Below are 16,097 nucleotides of genomic sequence, written 5' to 3'. Positions count from 1 at the left end.
GTTTAACAGGTTCACAAAATGCCCTCTACTTAATACACCCTTATTGGTTTTGAAACGTTATAACTTTTCGTCCGGTGTGTTACTCGGTTTAATCAGGTTTAATACAAAACGACTCTACAAACTTTATGGTGCGCGCTCACACCTTATGTGGCAACCGATTCTGTTTTTGTTTGTGCTCCTTCGCTATGATCACGTCAACTGTTTTAAGAACCGGAGCGCCTTAAAAAATATAACGGCGTTTTATCTGGTTAGTTCTTATTATAATGTAAATTTGCTACCTATCTCAAAAGACACTGTATGTTTAGACATACTTCAAGAGTGTGACCCCAAAAAAGGCGACCTCTTACACTGTAGAAAGTGAAAGATATAAATTAACGCGTCTATACTTCTCAAGAGTGGTCGTGTAAAACTGACATCAATTCGATCTAGTGGCGTGGTTATCGCTTTCCTCCTGTCCAGTGCCCCGACTCAGGGGGTTTTCAAATATTCTTTATGCCTGTGAAGCCGGAACTGAAGTTTCACTTTGGAGCCTCAATACATAAACAGGGCAAACTGCGCACCGCACGAAAAGTTAGGTGCTCCGAGCGCTTTCGGATCGAGTGAAAGCGAGTGGGTTTGATCGCTACAATGATGGGCCAAACGTACAGCACTTTTAACCTGCTTTGAAGAGATTTCCTTCTTGTCGACTTCCATTTTTTTTTTCTTTGCTCCTTTTAAGTTGCGCTTACTTCCGGTTACGCTCCCCGCGTCGACGGCGTAGCCCCTCGTCATCATCGTAAAACGAGTATCGATCAACCGTATTTATCCCAAAAAAACTTGGTGTTTTTTTAATTATTTTTTTTTCTTGAGTTTGGCACGAGTGTAGGTCACTGGCCTTCTGTTCCATTGAGTCGACGAGTGACACCACCTACTTTCCACCCAGCCGTTTTGAATGACATTCGTGGGTTAGAACGCGCAATTAAACCAGGACCTCGTTAAGCGTTTCGTCTGTCTAGGATCGTCTAATGATTAGAACCGAATATCTTTCCGTATTAATTACAGCTGTGACAAGCGTTCTTTTTTCTAGGTTATTGCTGCTATCAGTCTTTATGACTCTATAGCCACTTCTTCACACAAATACCACACAAGTTAAAGCAGTTATTAAGACGTGGCACCGGTTTTTCAATGCCCTTTCCAATGAGGGTGGTTACCGCCAGTGACCTAATCATTGAATCATCCGTCGGCGAGACTGTAACTCGAAACGGACGTGTAATGTGTATGTAGGAAACGGCATGCGAATTTCGGGAAGGACGGACAGACGTCTTTGATGATGGAGGTCAGGAAAAAACGTCGAAGGCGACTGACAGTCTCATTGGACTCGTGACAGAATGACTGAGAATCCAAGCAGCAACATTTCTTGGGAAGGGCTTGCAGAAAGCTTGTGCAGCGTCATAAAAAGTGCGTAAATTTGTGCGGTGATTATGTTGAAAAGTGTCTGGAAAAGTGACTTTTTTATTCCCGACTTTCTTTTATTAGTTTATCGGAACTTGAAAAAAAAAAAAAAAACTGCCGTGATTCGCTTTTTTTTTTTTGTGCACACGTTTTTTTGCGATGTTTCCTGCCTAAACTTGAGGGTGGATATTGCATCTGCTTGAATCTAGGTAGACCTTCCTTTGTGCAGCGGTCCCTTCAAAAATCAATCAAACAAGACATTCGTTTAACAAAAATAAGTATAAAATCAAAATGTAAAATTCCTTAACGTTTATGAAAATTATGAAACATTGTGTTCTGTAATTTTTCGTATTGTAAATTTAAGAAGAAAATTCGGACAGGGAACTAGGTATGTTGCTGTCTAACTAAGCGATTAGCTTCACACAATTGAAAGAGCCGCGACGGGTCACATGACAATTTTCCCGCTAAATTTAGCGAGTAAACTGAATTTTTTTTCTACGTCACGTGACACCAAACCAAAGTCATTTTCCCCGCTAACTTTAATCATGGACGTCATTTTTCCCCCTAAATTTAGCGGGTGTTGAAATCATGTGACGTCAATTTTCCAGCTAAATCTAACGGAGAAACTGAATTTGCGTATGGGTCACGTTATATGAAGTCGTGATGTCATTCTTTCCGCTAAATTAAGCGGGCAAACAGCCTTGATGTTGATGTGATGTGACGTCAATTTTTCCGCTAAATCTAGCGGTGAAACTGAATGTTCCTACAAGTCACCTGACATCGTGTCACGAGGCGTCAATTGTTTCGCTAAATTTAGCGGGGAACCTGACCTCTCTGTGTAGGTCACGTGGCATGAAGTCATGTGACTATTTTTCACGCTAAATTTCGTGGGAAAATGGATTTGTGTTCAAATCACGTGACGTAAATTTTCCGCTAAATTTAGTGGCGAAACTGAATTTGTGTATCAGTCACGAGACAAAATCGTGACGTCATTTTCCCACCCAAATTTAGCTGAGAAACTACATTGGTGTTGAGGTCATGTGACGTGCATTTTTTAGTGAATCTAGTGGGGAAACTGAATTTCTGTGCAGGTCACAGGACATCAAGTCATGAGGAGTCATTTTCCCCGCTATAAAACAATAATTCGACCTATAAAACAATAACTCGCCTATAAAACAATAATTTGACCCAAACTTGAATACGCAAGCCTTGTGTGGAATCCACATCACAATGATCTAATATCTAACCTAGAATCCATTCAAAACAAAACTACCCGGTTCATCCTAAACGATTACTCTCCACAAAGTAGTGTCTCCGCCTTAAAATCGAGACTTGGTCTCGCTTCATTACCAACACGGCGCAAAATTAAACGCATGTGTTTCTTCCATCAAGTTTACCATAGTAATTCACAGTTTGGAAATATTTATTGTCAAAAAGCCCATTATATATCTCCTCGAAACGACAACACATGTAAACTCTTTCAATACCGCTCCCATAATAACTCGTTCATGTTTTCTCCCTTAATATTATGTATTACAGAATGGAATAACTTGCCAGGTCATCTTGTAACCAACTTAGATATTACAGCGTTTGAAGAAATGTGCGTCCTTTTGTTCAATGAGTAGGGAACGTATGTTTGTGTATATATATATATCTTGTTTTATTTTGTGGTTAGACGAGATGTGGTTGTGTTAGTGTTCTTCCGTTATGTTTTATATTGTATTCCCATTTATTGCCACCCCCCTCATGTAATGCGTCCTCAAAAGACGCCCTTGAGGTAAATAAATGAAATGAAATGAAATGTATCGGGGAAGATAAACGGCCAGAAACATGCCTCTAAGTGGCCTAAAGATCCTAAGAAAGCGAATCGCTTAAAAATCTGTCCCCTGGAGACACTAAAACCCTTTCAGCAAAATTTACCGTAGCCCTCTAGCCGTCTGCTCGCGATAAAAAAAAAGCGCCATATTACAGCACTTCGACATAATACGGATATGGCGCGGTGGTTGTTATTCCATGTTCAAACTATGACTAAGAGGTAAACCTCGTATTCTTCTAGGAGCTTGGGATTCTCCAACGACCGAGTAGAAAGTTGGCTTCGAATGCTTTCTAACCTTGCGCAAATTCGGCCGTAGTATGGAACTGGAGAAAATGGCGCACGGCAAAATAACGTGACACGTATCACGGTTAAGCGGTGCAAGAGTGCTATTTATCGGCCATGAAGACTGGCTCCTTCAATGACAAAAACTGTTGTACACTTCGTTGTTTTTTTTCGTTTTTTTTTTTTTTTTTTTTTTTTTTTTTTTTTTTTTTTATGGCGCAGATCAAAGTACACGGAACGTCCCAGGAGCTCCAAAACAGCGAGTACGTCCTCCAGGTGGCGCCAACCATCTTCTCATACTACCAGGAGTCATTTCGCATCAACTACCCATTCTCTAAGCTGGGTGCGTTAAACGCTCGGGTTCAGATGTTTCAAAAGAGGTGTCAGTGTCGTCAAAACTTGAACACGCTAAGAAAGGAATGTGATCCACTGCAGATCAACAAATATCGTGTTTTTTTTTTTTCTCTTGCAGGAATTAAATTAGCGTGAACTTCTCATAATGAAGAAGTTAAAGAAAATGTTTTCTATGGCTATAGTGTTAAGGAACGCAGGACGTGACAAGTCCTGAGCGTCTGATTATCACTGCGAAGTCCATGGGATTGCGGCAATGCGGAGCGCAAGTTCGTCTGCTTCTTGCACAAGGGGTTCCTGTGATATCTGAACGCCGAGCTCTTATTGGCTGAGAGAAAAAAATAGTGGGTAGGCCTCGAGGCATCTAGCATCGAGGTCTATTCCTTATCCTTTCAATCGAAGCCAATGGGAGCTCGGCGTCGTTCTGACGTCACCGCCACTCCTGCGCAAGAAGCAGACGAACTTGCTCTCCGCATAACCGTGAAGAACGCCCGTAGAATGAGTCACGAAGCCAGGAGTGCGAACATAAATAAACCACGCCCTGCGTTTGTCAAGCTGTCAGGAACCGTAGAACTTCATCGATTACACGCTACTCTTTGTGATCGGTCTGGAAAACTGGACGCATGATTTGAATTCCACGCGCTTAAACAAATGGAATCAAAGCCTAATTCTCGTGCTGAGTTCTGGGATCACCGCGTCGCAACAAGTAATGTGCGTTTTCTCTAAGGGCTGTCTGTGGTCTATAATATCATCTAGATTTAAAAACAAAACAAAACCTGTAGGAGCAGGTTGGGACATACCTCTAGTCGACAAGCCCTCCGGTCAGTGTCTCGCTTATGAGCAAGCTGAAACAGATGGGCGGTAACACGATTACGAGCCCACTAGCGCTCATGACACATCAGCCTGTTTCTTAGAGCTCGGGGTTATGATATCTTTACATTCTACGACGGATTCAAACGAGACATGCACAGCTAACTTAGATAGTGCAACTAAATACTCATTACTCGCTCAAAAAGTAACTGAGCAGGTCGCTCGTTCCTGTTATTCAAAATAAATGCGTTAACCCAGCTTCAATCTACCGCGTCCTTTTTAATAATTCAATGGGCGCTTCCAATATTTGTCATTATTACTATTTTCTTGCCTTTTACTGCGTTCATTCAGGCAGCAAAGTAGCTTGTGCACATTGCTTTTTATGGTCTATTTAGCTTCTTTTTTTTTTTTTTTTTTTTTTTTTTCGTGGTACAAATTACAGACGCGAGCCGGTCTGAGACCACGTTTTGGCACACGTTCTCCTCCAGAGTTAACTGAATACCGTTACTCGTTATTTTATCAAAATGTTCAAAAATATGTTAGTCGTTTCTTCTCTTAAAAGTTAACAAGGTCGTTACTTCGTTACCAAAAAAAAAGGAACTGGGTACAAGTGACGCGTTACGTGCAAGTCAGGATTCAAAGGCCTTCTTGTATTGCAGACCTGGTAGCCGTGCCCACGCTCCCGACGCCCGCAATGGAACACTGGGGGCTCATCACGTTCCAGCCAGTCTTTCTCAAGTTTCACAAAGAAGAGACGCCGTTCAAGCTGAAGATCGCCTCGCTCAAGCTCGTGGCCCGCAAAATTGCACAGCAGGTGAGCTGCCGGGAATCGCCCCACGAACGATCATCTTGAAACGACGTTTGAAGGGAAGATCAAACATTGGGGGTGACGATATGTAGGAGTTTCAACCAATTTTCATCATTAAACTGTGTATTTCCCATAGTTTTCAGCTCTCCGTCAGTCAGCTAATAATAACCTTTACGAACGTGAATATAACAACAAAACAGTCAAGTTAGCATTTGCATGATTTTCTATTCAGTGTTCTTTTTTTTTTTTTATGTAGAGACGATATAATGCATTTGGGTATTTTCTGAGACTCCGTTTGGAAACGCGAACATCTCAGTGTTAACTTTGTCGACTTATTTTTCTACGGCGTTTCTTATTCGTTTAACAGCATGCTGTATTCGCCACGAGGTATACGAAGTGCTGTGAACCTGCAGCGATTTTACGCGTCCGCTGCTTGCGTAGTTCGCCGTGCTCTTCACCTTTAAACAAATATAAGGCTGAGAGGTTTAGAACTGAGGAAACAAAGCTCTAAATGCGCGTCCGCCGTTCAGCACCATTTTACCCGTTTGTGGTCGTTCACTCTCAGAAAAAAAGGGCATGTTTTTACACCCCTTGTCCCATATACGACACCCTAAAACTTAAGTTCGAAGTACAGCGCGCTGACATCGAACCGTCCTTCCCAACTTTCACTGGTAGCTTGATAGCCGAGTGGTACAACTTATTGCAATAGCTAATGTACGTGTTATTCACTACCTAAAAAGTAATCGGGCTTTTTTTTTGTATTACTGCAAAAACCCGAAACCTCAGTGTTTATTTTCTGTAGTCTTTGATACGTACTTAAGCTGTTTAATGAGGTATATCTGACCGTTCTAGGAGCACCCTGTAAAAGTTGAGGCCGTCTGTACGACGTCATCGCGCTGTCGAAATTAAGTTTTGGAAGGGGTGTAAGAATATACCGTTTTTTTTTTTTTTCTGAGGGTGAAATTATGGTGAATATATTATCAAGAACGCGTGCCGGGAGTATTCACGGGACGCCATTTTGTTGCCCCTAGGCGAAGCGCCCGCTTACGGATTCCCATTTGCCGGGTGCTCGCCATCTGGCGGAGGCTTATTGCGGACAAGGCGCCGCGTAACCGAGATCGCGGCGGCACGTCATACGATCCCCAGCTGGTAGGAGTTAATCCTGAGACCTATGCTGGTGCTTTCCAGATGCCCTCGGTTAATTTGGCATTTAAAGGCCCCAAACTTATATTCGATTCCTACGCCATATTGTCGGTGGGTTTTTGTTGCGCAGCGCACGCTCGGAACTAGCTCCCGTTTATCGACTGCCGATAACCACAATCCTGATTGGATAAAACGCACAAATTAAACACGCGTACTTGCGTATCCTTCGCTATTGAGATATTTATTCTTAGTAAATATAAATAGGAGCCAGTTCTGCATGATCATGCGCTGCGGAAAGCGTTCAACAAGGTGCCCACGTTTAGACAAACTTTTAACATTCTGATTTTAAGGCCACATCCGTAGATCGGTGATAGTATGAAAATTCACTGTAGAACCCGTTTTTTTTTTTATTATTTTTGTCTTCAATCACTTGATTTGAAGATAAAAAAAGACTACGATTCCTCACAAACTGGAGACCGCAGTTTGGCATGGGACATAGAACCCACGAGTGTACTCTGTTTTACTTTAAGACCTACCGCGGCCGATGACGTATAACGTTTTCTGTTTCCTGTCGTTCTCAGTCACGTGGGCTCCGTATCTTATATGCGGCACGAAAAAAATATTAAGACATTTCAACCTACCTAGAATTTGCGAGAAGATATAGGTGATGCAAAACAAAAATGTATTACAATCACGCATTTTTAGGGGCGAAGCTCCTTAGGGTCTAGCGTTGTCCTTCCGGCGTCCATCCTCACATCGATTGCCCTCCCATCTGTCTTCTTAAAAAAAGAAAAAAATGTTTGCGCAGTCAACAGTATTTGAACCTGTACGGGGAGACCCCAATGGATTTCTAGTCCATCGCCTTAACCACTCGGCCACGACTGCGGGACGAGTAGGGGGCTCTGAGATGTGGTAGTAACTCAAGAGCTGGGGTTTCTGTCATGAATGAAACGTTCCATAAAGCCGCTCAACGTCTATACAGGAGAGGGCGCTGCGGTCAAATGCGTATATAATCGCGTTAATGAGCACCCTCAGCACTAGCTATTAACAAAATCATTATCATCAGCACCACCAGAGCTTCGCCCCAATCAACATCATTCACCACGTGGAAATGCGGTCTTTTTTCTTTTCTTTTTTTTTTTTTTTTGTGAACACCTTTCTCCGGCGTGGAGAGATCAGAACGATGTTTTTCCGCATACCAGAAGTGACGGCGTTCAAGATGGCTGCGACCTTGTAGAAAAGGTCTATAACATCCGATGAGGCCAATCAAGCAGGCCAAAAGTGAATCGTCACGATGCTAGTTTTCTTTCTGGGTTTGCTATCCAGTACAATAGTAAGGGAAGGAGCACGGCCCCTTCACTGTGCGCGATTGGTTGAATCAGCCATAAGAAACACACAAATACGACGGGCGTCGTGACGATGCACATTTGGCGCAGTTTAATTGGCTCAATGGGATCGGAGCGTCGACGCTGCGCTCAGACTTGGAAGTGAAAGGGAGTATGGACCATAGCTACAAGTTATTAGTGCCGAGATTTACGGTGGCGTCCCTCCTATGTTTTCCTTTCCTCACTTCATGACCAGGATTTGCCTCGCTGTGCACCGGCGATTGGGCATGCAATATGATAAAGCAGGAAACGATTGTTTTGGCCAATCGCGGAACTTGAAACGCAGCGACGCTCTTCGTCGCGCACGTCGCGAATAGGCAACTTTCTGGAAGGGAAGTTACGATCTCAAGGCAACCCTACCATTCATCATCGCAGTGGCTCGGAAACCTGGTGACTGTTGCCTGGTGGGACCACATGTGGCTCAAGGAAGGAATCTCCGAGTATTTGGCGTACTCTGCAGCGTCTGCAGCCGATGCGCAAGCAGATCTGGTACGCGCTCGAACAGCTGTTTAGAGCAAAGCTAAAACCCTTTTCGAAACTATTATTAAGTTAGGAGCGGCCTTGTGGACATTTCTCCATAGTGTCAAAATCGCAATGGAAGTGAGCATTAAAAAAAAAAACGTAAACCGTCTTTTTTTTTTAACAAAAGTTTAGTAATTGCCACAGGACTATTACGTGACTTTCGCTGCCATCTGTAATTTGTCACGAGTGTCCTGACATTTTCTCTGATCTCTCCGAGGCAGCTGTAACGGCTCACTGCAGAAAACCCCCTAGGTTTCGGCGTGTTCTATGCAAGACAAACGACATACAAAACAATTTAAATTCTATGTTTGCTATTTTGTACAACTTGCTTCGAACTTTGGCTCTGATGCAAAAAAGGTAAATCGTGAAAAAATTTGGCATGCCTTGTTGATGACTTAACATTACGACGACTAGCAAACGTGCCAGGTCCTAAGAGCAGTACATGTAGCTGAAATGAAAGTCAAGAGAGGGAAGGAAAGGGGAAGGACTAAAGCCCCTTGATAAAGACGTTTTTTTACAAGTACCGCCAACCATTGTTGCGGAAACGCGCAAAGCACGTGTCACGAGCGGGTGCTCCGCCACCATTCGCTTCCAAGGACCGCTCATTTCAGTCCTGAGCCGCCATGCGCCTCAAATTCCAAGGGCCGCTCGAGACGCGGGCCTCGGTAACTGGCGCCTTTGACGCTGCTTGCAAGACAAACGCTTTAGGAAGAACCAGTGTATTTCCCTGAAGAGAATGCTTCCAATTATATGTGATCAAAGTACTTAGTAGGCAACAAAAATGCAAAAGATTTGAGGACAGCAAATAATTTACAACGTTCTTGTTCAAACCAAAATAGCTTTACACCGTTTGGAGGCCTGTAAAACTATTTTTTTATTAAATAATCTGGCACCACAGATGATAGCCTTTTTTTTTTTTTTTGTTATTAAGACTTTTGGCATCCATGTAGTTTATATCTTGCGGAAAATGAATGTTTGAATGAAGCCGGATATTGTATGTCAATCTTTTCTTGAGTTTGTTATAAGTTTTGGAGTGCTTATATGATTATTTTGTGCACCATTACCTGATTATAAACCATTAATACTATTTAAACATTCATGGACGTGCTGCAGTCACACACACATGACAAAAAACGATAAATTTCAGCGAATTTTAAACCTTGAGTCACAAAAACTTTTACAACCACACGTTTTTCGTGCACCTGAGTTGACTGGCCCGACGCCATCTTTAATTACACAGCACGGGAGAACAGTTCATACTTGCAAATTTCACAACCAAGCGTCAGACATATACAGCTCACTCTGGAATACTTACTAAACTCAATAACTTTCGTGTTTGGCTTATCAGGACAAATTCTGAATATTTACTTGACGCTCCTCGTAAAAAAGGTAGCACCTATTCTGAACGCCAATAATTCAAGAATATTTTTAGAACTTTCAGGTAGCCTTTACGCATACGCAGCTAATAAGCGATAGACTATCCCAAATACCTGAAAAATCTGGTAGGAAACGAACTGCTGTAAGGTAACTATACCTCAATAAACACGTAGCCGAGTGAAGTAATAGAATGAGAAAATTGATTATTCTTAAAGAATCTTTCAGCTTGTGTATTAAAAAAATACCTTTTGGAACACATTTGTAAATTTAAAAAAGTACTTGCTAAAAACGTGCGCAAGACTGTCAGGAACCAATTGATCTGGCCAGCCTCATATACAGTGACTTATATGCGCAAGTGATTTCATCGACTAGACAAACCAATCAACCACCGAAAATACGTCATGATACCGCAATATTCCGTCACTTAATCCTACCAAGTTTTAAGAAAGTCACATGCATTACATTTGTAATGTAAACTGCCACTTGCGTTATTACGTCTTCAATTCTCGCCTTCTTGGGTCGTGTCGTAGTATGCGTAATTGTTGCGGTCCCGTTGCCCAAGCTTGGCTTTGTCCTATTCAACCTGCTTTCCTCGGCATGTGTGCAGCTTTCAACAGTGCTCGTGGATGAAGTGCACAATTCGATGGAGTATGACGGCCACAACACATCCCATCCGGTCTCGATGCAGCTCAACACTCCCTTGCAGATCCGAAAGCACATGAACCCGGCCGTTAACGCCAAGGTGAGCCGACCAAAACGAAATCATTTCTCAAATGTGTCCCCTGCGAAATTAAAGTTTTATTTAAAGCTATTCAAATAATCCTAGTCACGTTACTCGCAGAGTTGTTTATTTCATAACTTGATTAGTGATTGAACAATGTGTGGATATTAACGGGACGTATCTGTAATAGTGCAGTGCATTTGAGATGTAAAATTTCCAGGTCGCGAAATTCAAAAATACATGACCCAATTCCTTCTTCTTTTTTTTTTTTTAATCCAGAAAAGGGGACCGGAATTGAACCGCGTTATTAGAAAGCTGCTGAGCCTCCTCGTTTTTCTTTTTTTCGCGAGCATGTAGCAATTTGTTGAATAATGCGAATCGCCTCATCGAATTGTTTTCTCTGTAGAACAAATCGTTTCACATTCTCGCTTAAAAAATATAACTTCCAAAAAAACAGGTTAGTTTATCCAGAAACTGTGAGGGAGAAAAATTCAAAGAAGGCACTTAGTCTAATATGCGCCTAACCCCTCATTGAGCGATATAATTTCACGTACTATTAGAAGTTTACTGTACAGTACGTTTTACTTTTCCGTTGATGCTAACACGTGGGTCACGGATTCTGTGAAAATTGTTAGATATAGTCAGATAGCGGGTTTGAAATACGATACGAATAAAGAGTTTTAGGTATAATTAAGGCGCATGGTGAAAAGCAGTGCTTAAGAGCAGACAGGATGAGTATGACAACTTATATATATATATATATATATATATATATATATATATATAAAGCACGCACACAAACGAAAGTTATTTTTCCCTTCGGAATGAGCACTGACTTTACTTTGCTGCGGTGCCGAACGGTAACTCTTTTAAACGTTTTGAAGCACCCCGAGACTGAGGAATCCGAAATTTCACGCCAGGAGAAGAGAAGGGGAACGTCCGGCGCAGCTTGTGAAATAGACAGGAACATTGTTCCTTCGCTCGGAAGCTTCATTCGGATATCCTCAATGCGTTGTGGGAGGCTCTGCTTCGCGTTCGTGAACAACAGGTGCAGTTATGACAAGAATTGAAACATTGAAACATTCTTTATTTTCATTACGAGCGATGGGAGGTATAGAAAAAAAAAAGAAAGTTGCTTTTATGCAACTTGACGAGCCTTCCATACCCCAAACAAAGCAAACAGCGACTACACGGCGCTAAAAACAAATCACCTTAGTAATAATAAAAACACCAATTTTACTAACGATGTACGCTTTTATACAATACGTATGACAGTTGTATCTAGAGAGGTGACATCAATTTCTAGTGATGCAAGATGTTTCAGTAGTTGCGGCAGTTTATATTTAACCCTTTGACGTCCAAAGTTAGTGCATGATTGAGGAATATGCCATGGATGGCTCTGACGCGTTTGATGTACTGAATTGTGCAAACAAAGGTCAGCGAGGTTTAGAAAAATGGTGAATTTACGTTTTAGGGCAGACTGATCCGTTATATTATGACCATTGGGAATAAAAATTTGGTACATCGGTTACAGAATACTTACGAAATAGAGTTAACGATGGGTAAATCTCAGGAACATTAGATACTACTTGAAGAGGTTTTCTTTTAACACTCTGAATACATATATTTCAATTAGTTAAACGAGTTGATCCCCATACTAGATGCGCATGACATAAGTTGAGATAGGAAAGTGATGTATAAATGAGGAGTTTGATACTTGTCGGTAAAATGTTTCAATATTTATTTATTGCGCTTACTATTTTTTTTTTTAAATGCGAACGTGTGCAATATTCCAAGACATGTTACAATTTAAATAAAATACCTCAAGACTTTTTACATGACAAACCAAGTCAATAACATTAGGGTTATATTTTAGAGGAACGGACGTGTGTAGTTGAGGTATTTAACGTAACAGAAATATCATAACCTTGCTTTTGCTAGCATTTATTTGAAGAGAGTTCTCTTCACACATAATTTTAATTTTAAAAGGAAACTTTGTTTTGTTAATTAGATGTTCACCGTTCGTACCAGAAAAAAAAAATTCACACTGGTATCGCTCGCATGAATGAGAAACTCGACACTAGAATTAATACTAATAATATCGTTTATGGGAAAAAGAAATAAAACTGGACCGAAAATGCTCCCCCGCGGAAACATCGGAATTACTTTGGAGCAAAGAGGACTTATCCTCGTTTATGGAGTCATATATTGGTACCAGTTTTAAAAACAGGACTTTAACAAGGAAAGGAATGTAGTCGGTTGGGCGCGTTGGTTCTGATTAAACATGGCTAAAATGGCGCACAAAAAAGCGGGCAGAGGAAAGAAACACGTAGACGATAGACAGGCGCACACTCACAACTCGTATGTATTGGAAGGAAAAAGGAAAGAAAAAAGTATAAACGGGGGAATCAGCTCGAGCGACGGCCACAGAGGCACCAGGGCGCATGAACTCGAGCGGGCACTCGGATTCAGCCAAACGCATAGGATTGTTTCTTCCTCGAACAAAGGGATCGAGGAAGAAACGGTTTATAAAGCAAATGAGTTAATGCTTCTTTCTGGCGTATAGTTTTTTTTTTTTTTAAGGAGACTTTAAATATCACCATCATTTGTCCTCAAAGCATAAACGTTAGAAAAATCGAAAAATGTGCAGCCACTCGCCGCCGTCAAACGTCATTGGTTGGTTGCGTCGTGACGTCATAAAATGACCAGGCAGGACTCTAATTGCATATTTCGCACAACAATATACTGACAATCCTTACCTCGTTTCGTATCTCCTTCTCGTAAGTTTCTCGGATTCACTGAGGTGCTTGCGTCTTCTGTAGAAAAATGCTTGGAACTGCTGGACTAGCAGCCATTCACTGAAGATAAACCTCTGCTTCTACAACTATCAGTTCCGAAATATGAAACTAATGAGTGCGGAAGGAGAAGAGCTTCAGTAAATGGTTGCTAGTCCAACAGCGCGTTGGTCCTTTTCTCTCTCTCTCTCTCTCTTTCGTGTATCTCACTACGTTGAACTGGCAATTTTCAGAGGCATAAATCACAACAATCTAGCTCAGTATTGACGACGCACGACGCTGGCTCTGCGAGCCGAGGTGCACGCGCAAGAAACCTTTCGTTATATCATGTTGTCCCTTCTCTTTTTATCCCCTCTCTTGCCGCCGCGAAGGGGCGTGGCTGCGTTACTTCAAATGCGTCTTTTTAGATAATACGAGCAGGAAGTAGCTTACTTTTAGCGATATTCGTAAAGCTTCAAGTTGGATTAAAAAGAATCAAGTGTTTTAAATCAAATTCCGTACCGCTTCAGTTTCCCTTTAAAGACACAAACGGCTCTCTGATACATTTCTCGCCTATGCCAAGGATATTAAATACTTCCCTTTTTCCGCGGTGTGTTTGTCATGACATACCTATTACCCTTTTTCTTCTAATGATGGTGTACACGCCTTGGTTTGGCGGTACACGGGTAGGTGACCCTGCACCTTGGATTTTAGAGGGGGATTGTGTTCTCGTAGCCAGCCGTTAACATGCCATCTCGCCTGTCCTACTTAGTAAAAGAAGACCGCAGGAAAAGCGCTGACTCTCAACCGAAACATTTAATGAAAAGAACACAAAACACGAACATCGCAAAAAAAAAAACAACACACACACACAGTTGCTGTCCATCAACACATGTCAAGGAAGGCAATCTCCTTCCAATGTAAATGGAGCGATGTTTGACTGACACATCTGTCCTCCCCCTCTTTTCTGATGTCGTAAGATTCCAGAATCTCTCTGGCCATCTGATCCCCGCCCCTTCCGATGATGGTTACGTTATCAAAGTCAGGGCAACACTCACAATGTGCGCAGTGTAGAGCAAGGTGGCCCCTCTCATTCTTGTGTTAACACATCTTCCTGTTTAATCGATTTACGCTCGTCTACAGGTCAGCCGTACCTCGAAACAACACCTACACCACATTCTATATATTTATTTTTATGTCTTACTGCACATGCGCACTTATTGCCGTTCTTGTTTTAGACTCTGGGGCACAGTTATGCCAACATCGACGGTGCCGAAAACACCATGGGTACATCATACAAGTGCTACTTTCTTAATGATATTTGAGACCTTATAAATTATGGAAATACCTTTCTTGTTACACTTAAGGGCCTCCCTTTAACTTCTTGATCAAGGTTTCCACCACAGGCAGCAAAACACCCAGTGGAAATCCCGCCAACCTTAGCTCTCCACATGTCTGCCAAAACTTTCAGACGTCGAATGGTGGCACGACTTATCTAGAGCAGCCCGCAGACATGAGGAAGCAATACTCCTTTTAACCAACTTCAAGTGTGACGAGTCAAAGGGAAAGAGACATCTCCTCAGCCGCGCGTAATAAGACCAACGAATGTGTACACTATTGAATTTTAACCTCAAATCCAAAAATTGAAGGTCACACCTATCGCGAAGTTTATGGGTTAACCTGATCCCTTCCGAGTTTTGGGTGAAGACACCCACAACGGAGTTAACAACACTGTCCTCCGAGGCACTTCCGGACCTGTCCATCAAAACCAGGAAATCGCAGACATAACGGAACACTTGGCGAACACGTGCGATATCCAAGTTGTCGGATATCGCACGGTCACCTCCCCCCCCCCCCCCCCAATATGTCACAGAGCACAAGCGCCCAGGAGGATCCAATGCAAATCCCATCCCTATGTGCGTAGTACCTACCTTCATACAGGATGAAGGTTGATTCTAGATAAAACTTCAACAGCTCTAGAAGCCGATCTACACAAACACCACTGGCATTCTGAAAACCCACTTCGCCGTCCATTTCAATACACTCGCATACTGACGCTAACATGGCTTCTTCAGGTGTGGAGTAGAACAAGTGTTCTACATCGATAGAGAACCCCACCAAATCTCGTTGTGAGGCAATGCTAAAAACATTTACGATACACTGAGAATTCAGCACCATTAAGGATCGAGTGATTCCAACCCATTGAGGAGGTTCTTCTGTAAGAATTGGCTGACGAGTCTCTGCCACGTGTTTCTCTCTGTAACAATGCACCGGAACGGAGTGTCCAACGCGACTGTTTTTAACTAAAAAAAAAAAAAAATTCCAAATGCTCCGTCTTACTTTTTCTGATGCTTTGTTCCAGGTTGGTACGGTCAAGCTCTATGCACAGGTTAAAAGCTGCGCTCTTAACTCTTTTAGTTTCAAAAGACGTATGGCCGTATCAGACTTAGTATTTTGCAAACTACTAGGAAGTACAACAAATCCGCCCTTTTTGTCTGCTTGAAGCAAAGCCAAGTCGCTGCTCTTGAAGAACAAAACAACCTGCCTCAGCGTACCTTCCGAGGTAGCTTTAGTCCCAGTGGCGGCACACTTTAGCAAGCATTCCAACCCCCCTACCGTATACAGTGATCCTTGTCCTCTTCCGCAGCCCTCCCTGATACCCTCCGAACATGGGCGT

The 16,097-nt window shown here is 42.3% G+C and overlaps 1 protein-coding gene across 1 annotated transcript in view; it reads left to right on the top strand.

Moving 5' to 3' along the window:
• Positions 1 to 16,097, top strand: part of LOC8033340 (aminopeptidase N) — a 131,752-nt gene that overhangs the window by 33,809 nt on the left and 81,846 nt on the right. The window contains exons 5-8 of the mRNA XM_040220923.2: positions 3,752 to 3,872; positions 5,350 to 5,504; positions 8,402 to 8,515; positions 10,533 to 10,667. Of these exons, the coding sequence (XP_040076857.2) occupies positions 3,752 to 3,872; positions 5,350 to 5,504; positions 8,402 to 8,515; positions 10,533 to 10,667 (525 nt within the window). The remainder of the gene's footprint in view (positions 1 to 3,751; positions 3,873 to 5,349; positions 5,505 to 8,401; positions 8,516 to 10,532; positions 10,668 to 16,097) is intronic.

This window comes from Ixodes scapularis, unplaced genomic scaffold, assembly GCF_016920785.2.
Source record: "Ixodes scapularis isolate PalLabHiFi unplaced genomic scaffold, ASM1692078v2 PGA_scaffold0__279_contigs__length_252992795, whole genome shotgun sequence".
Taxonomy (NCBI): Eukaryota; Metazoa; Arthropoda; class Arachnida; order Ixodida; family Ixodidae; genus Ixodes; species Ixodes scapularis.
Note: the sequence above shows the minus strand (reverse complement) of the source record. Positions and strands in the feature narration are given on the sequence as shown.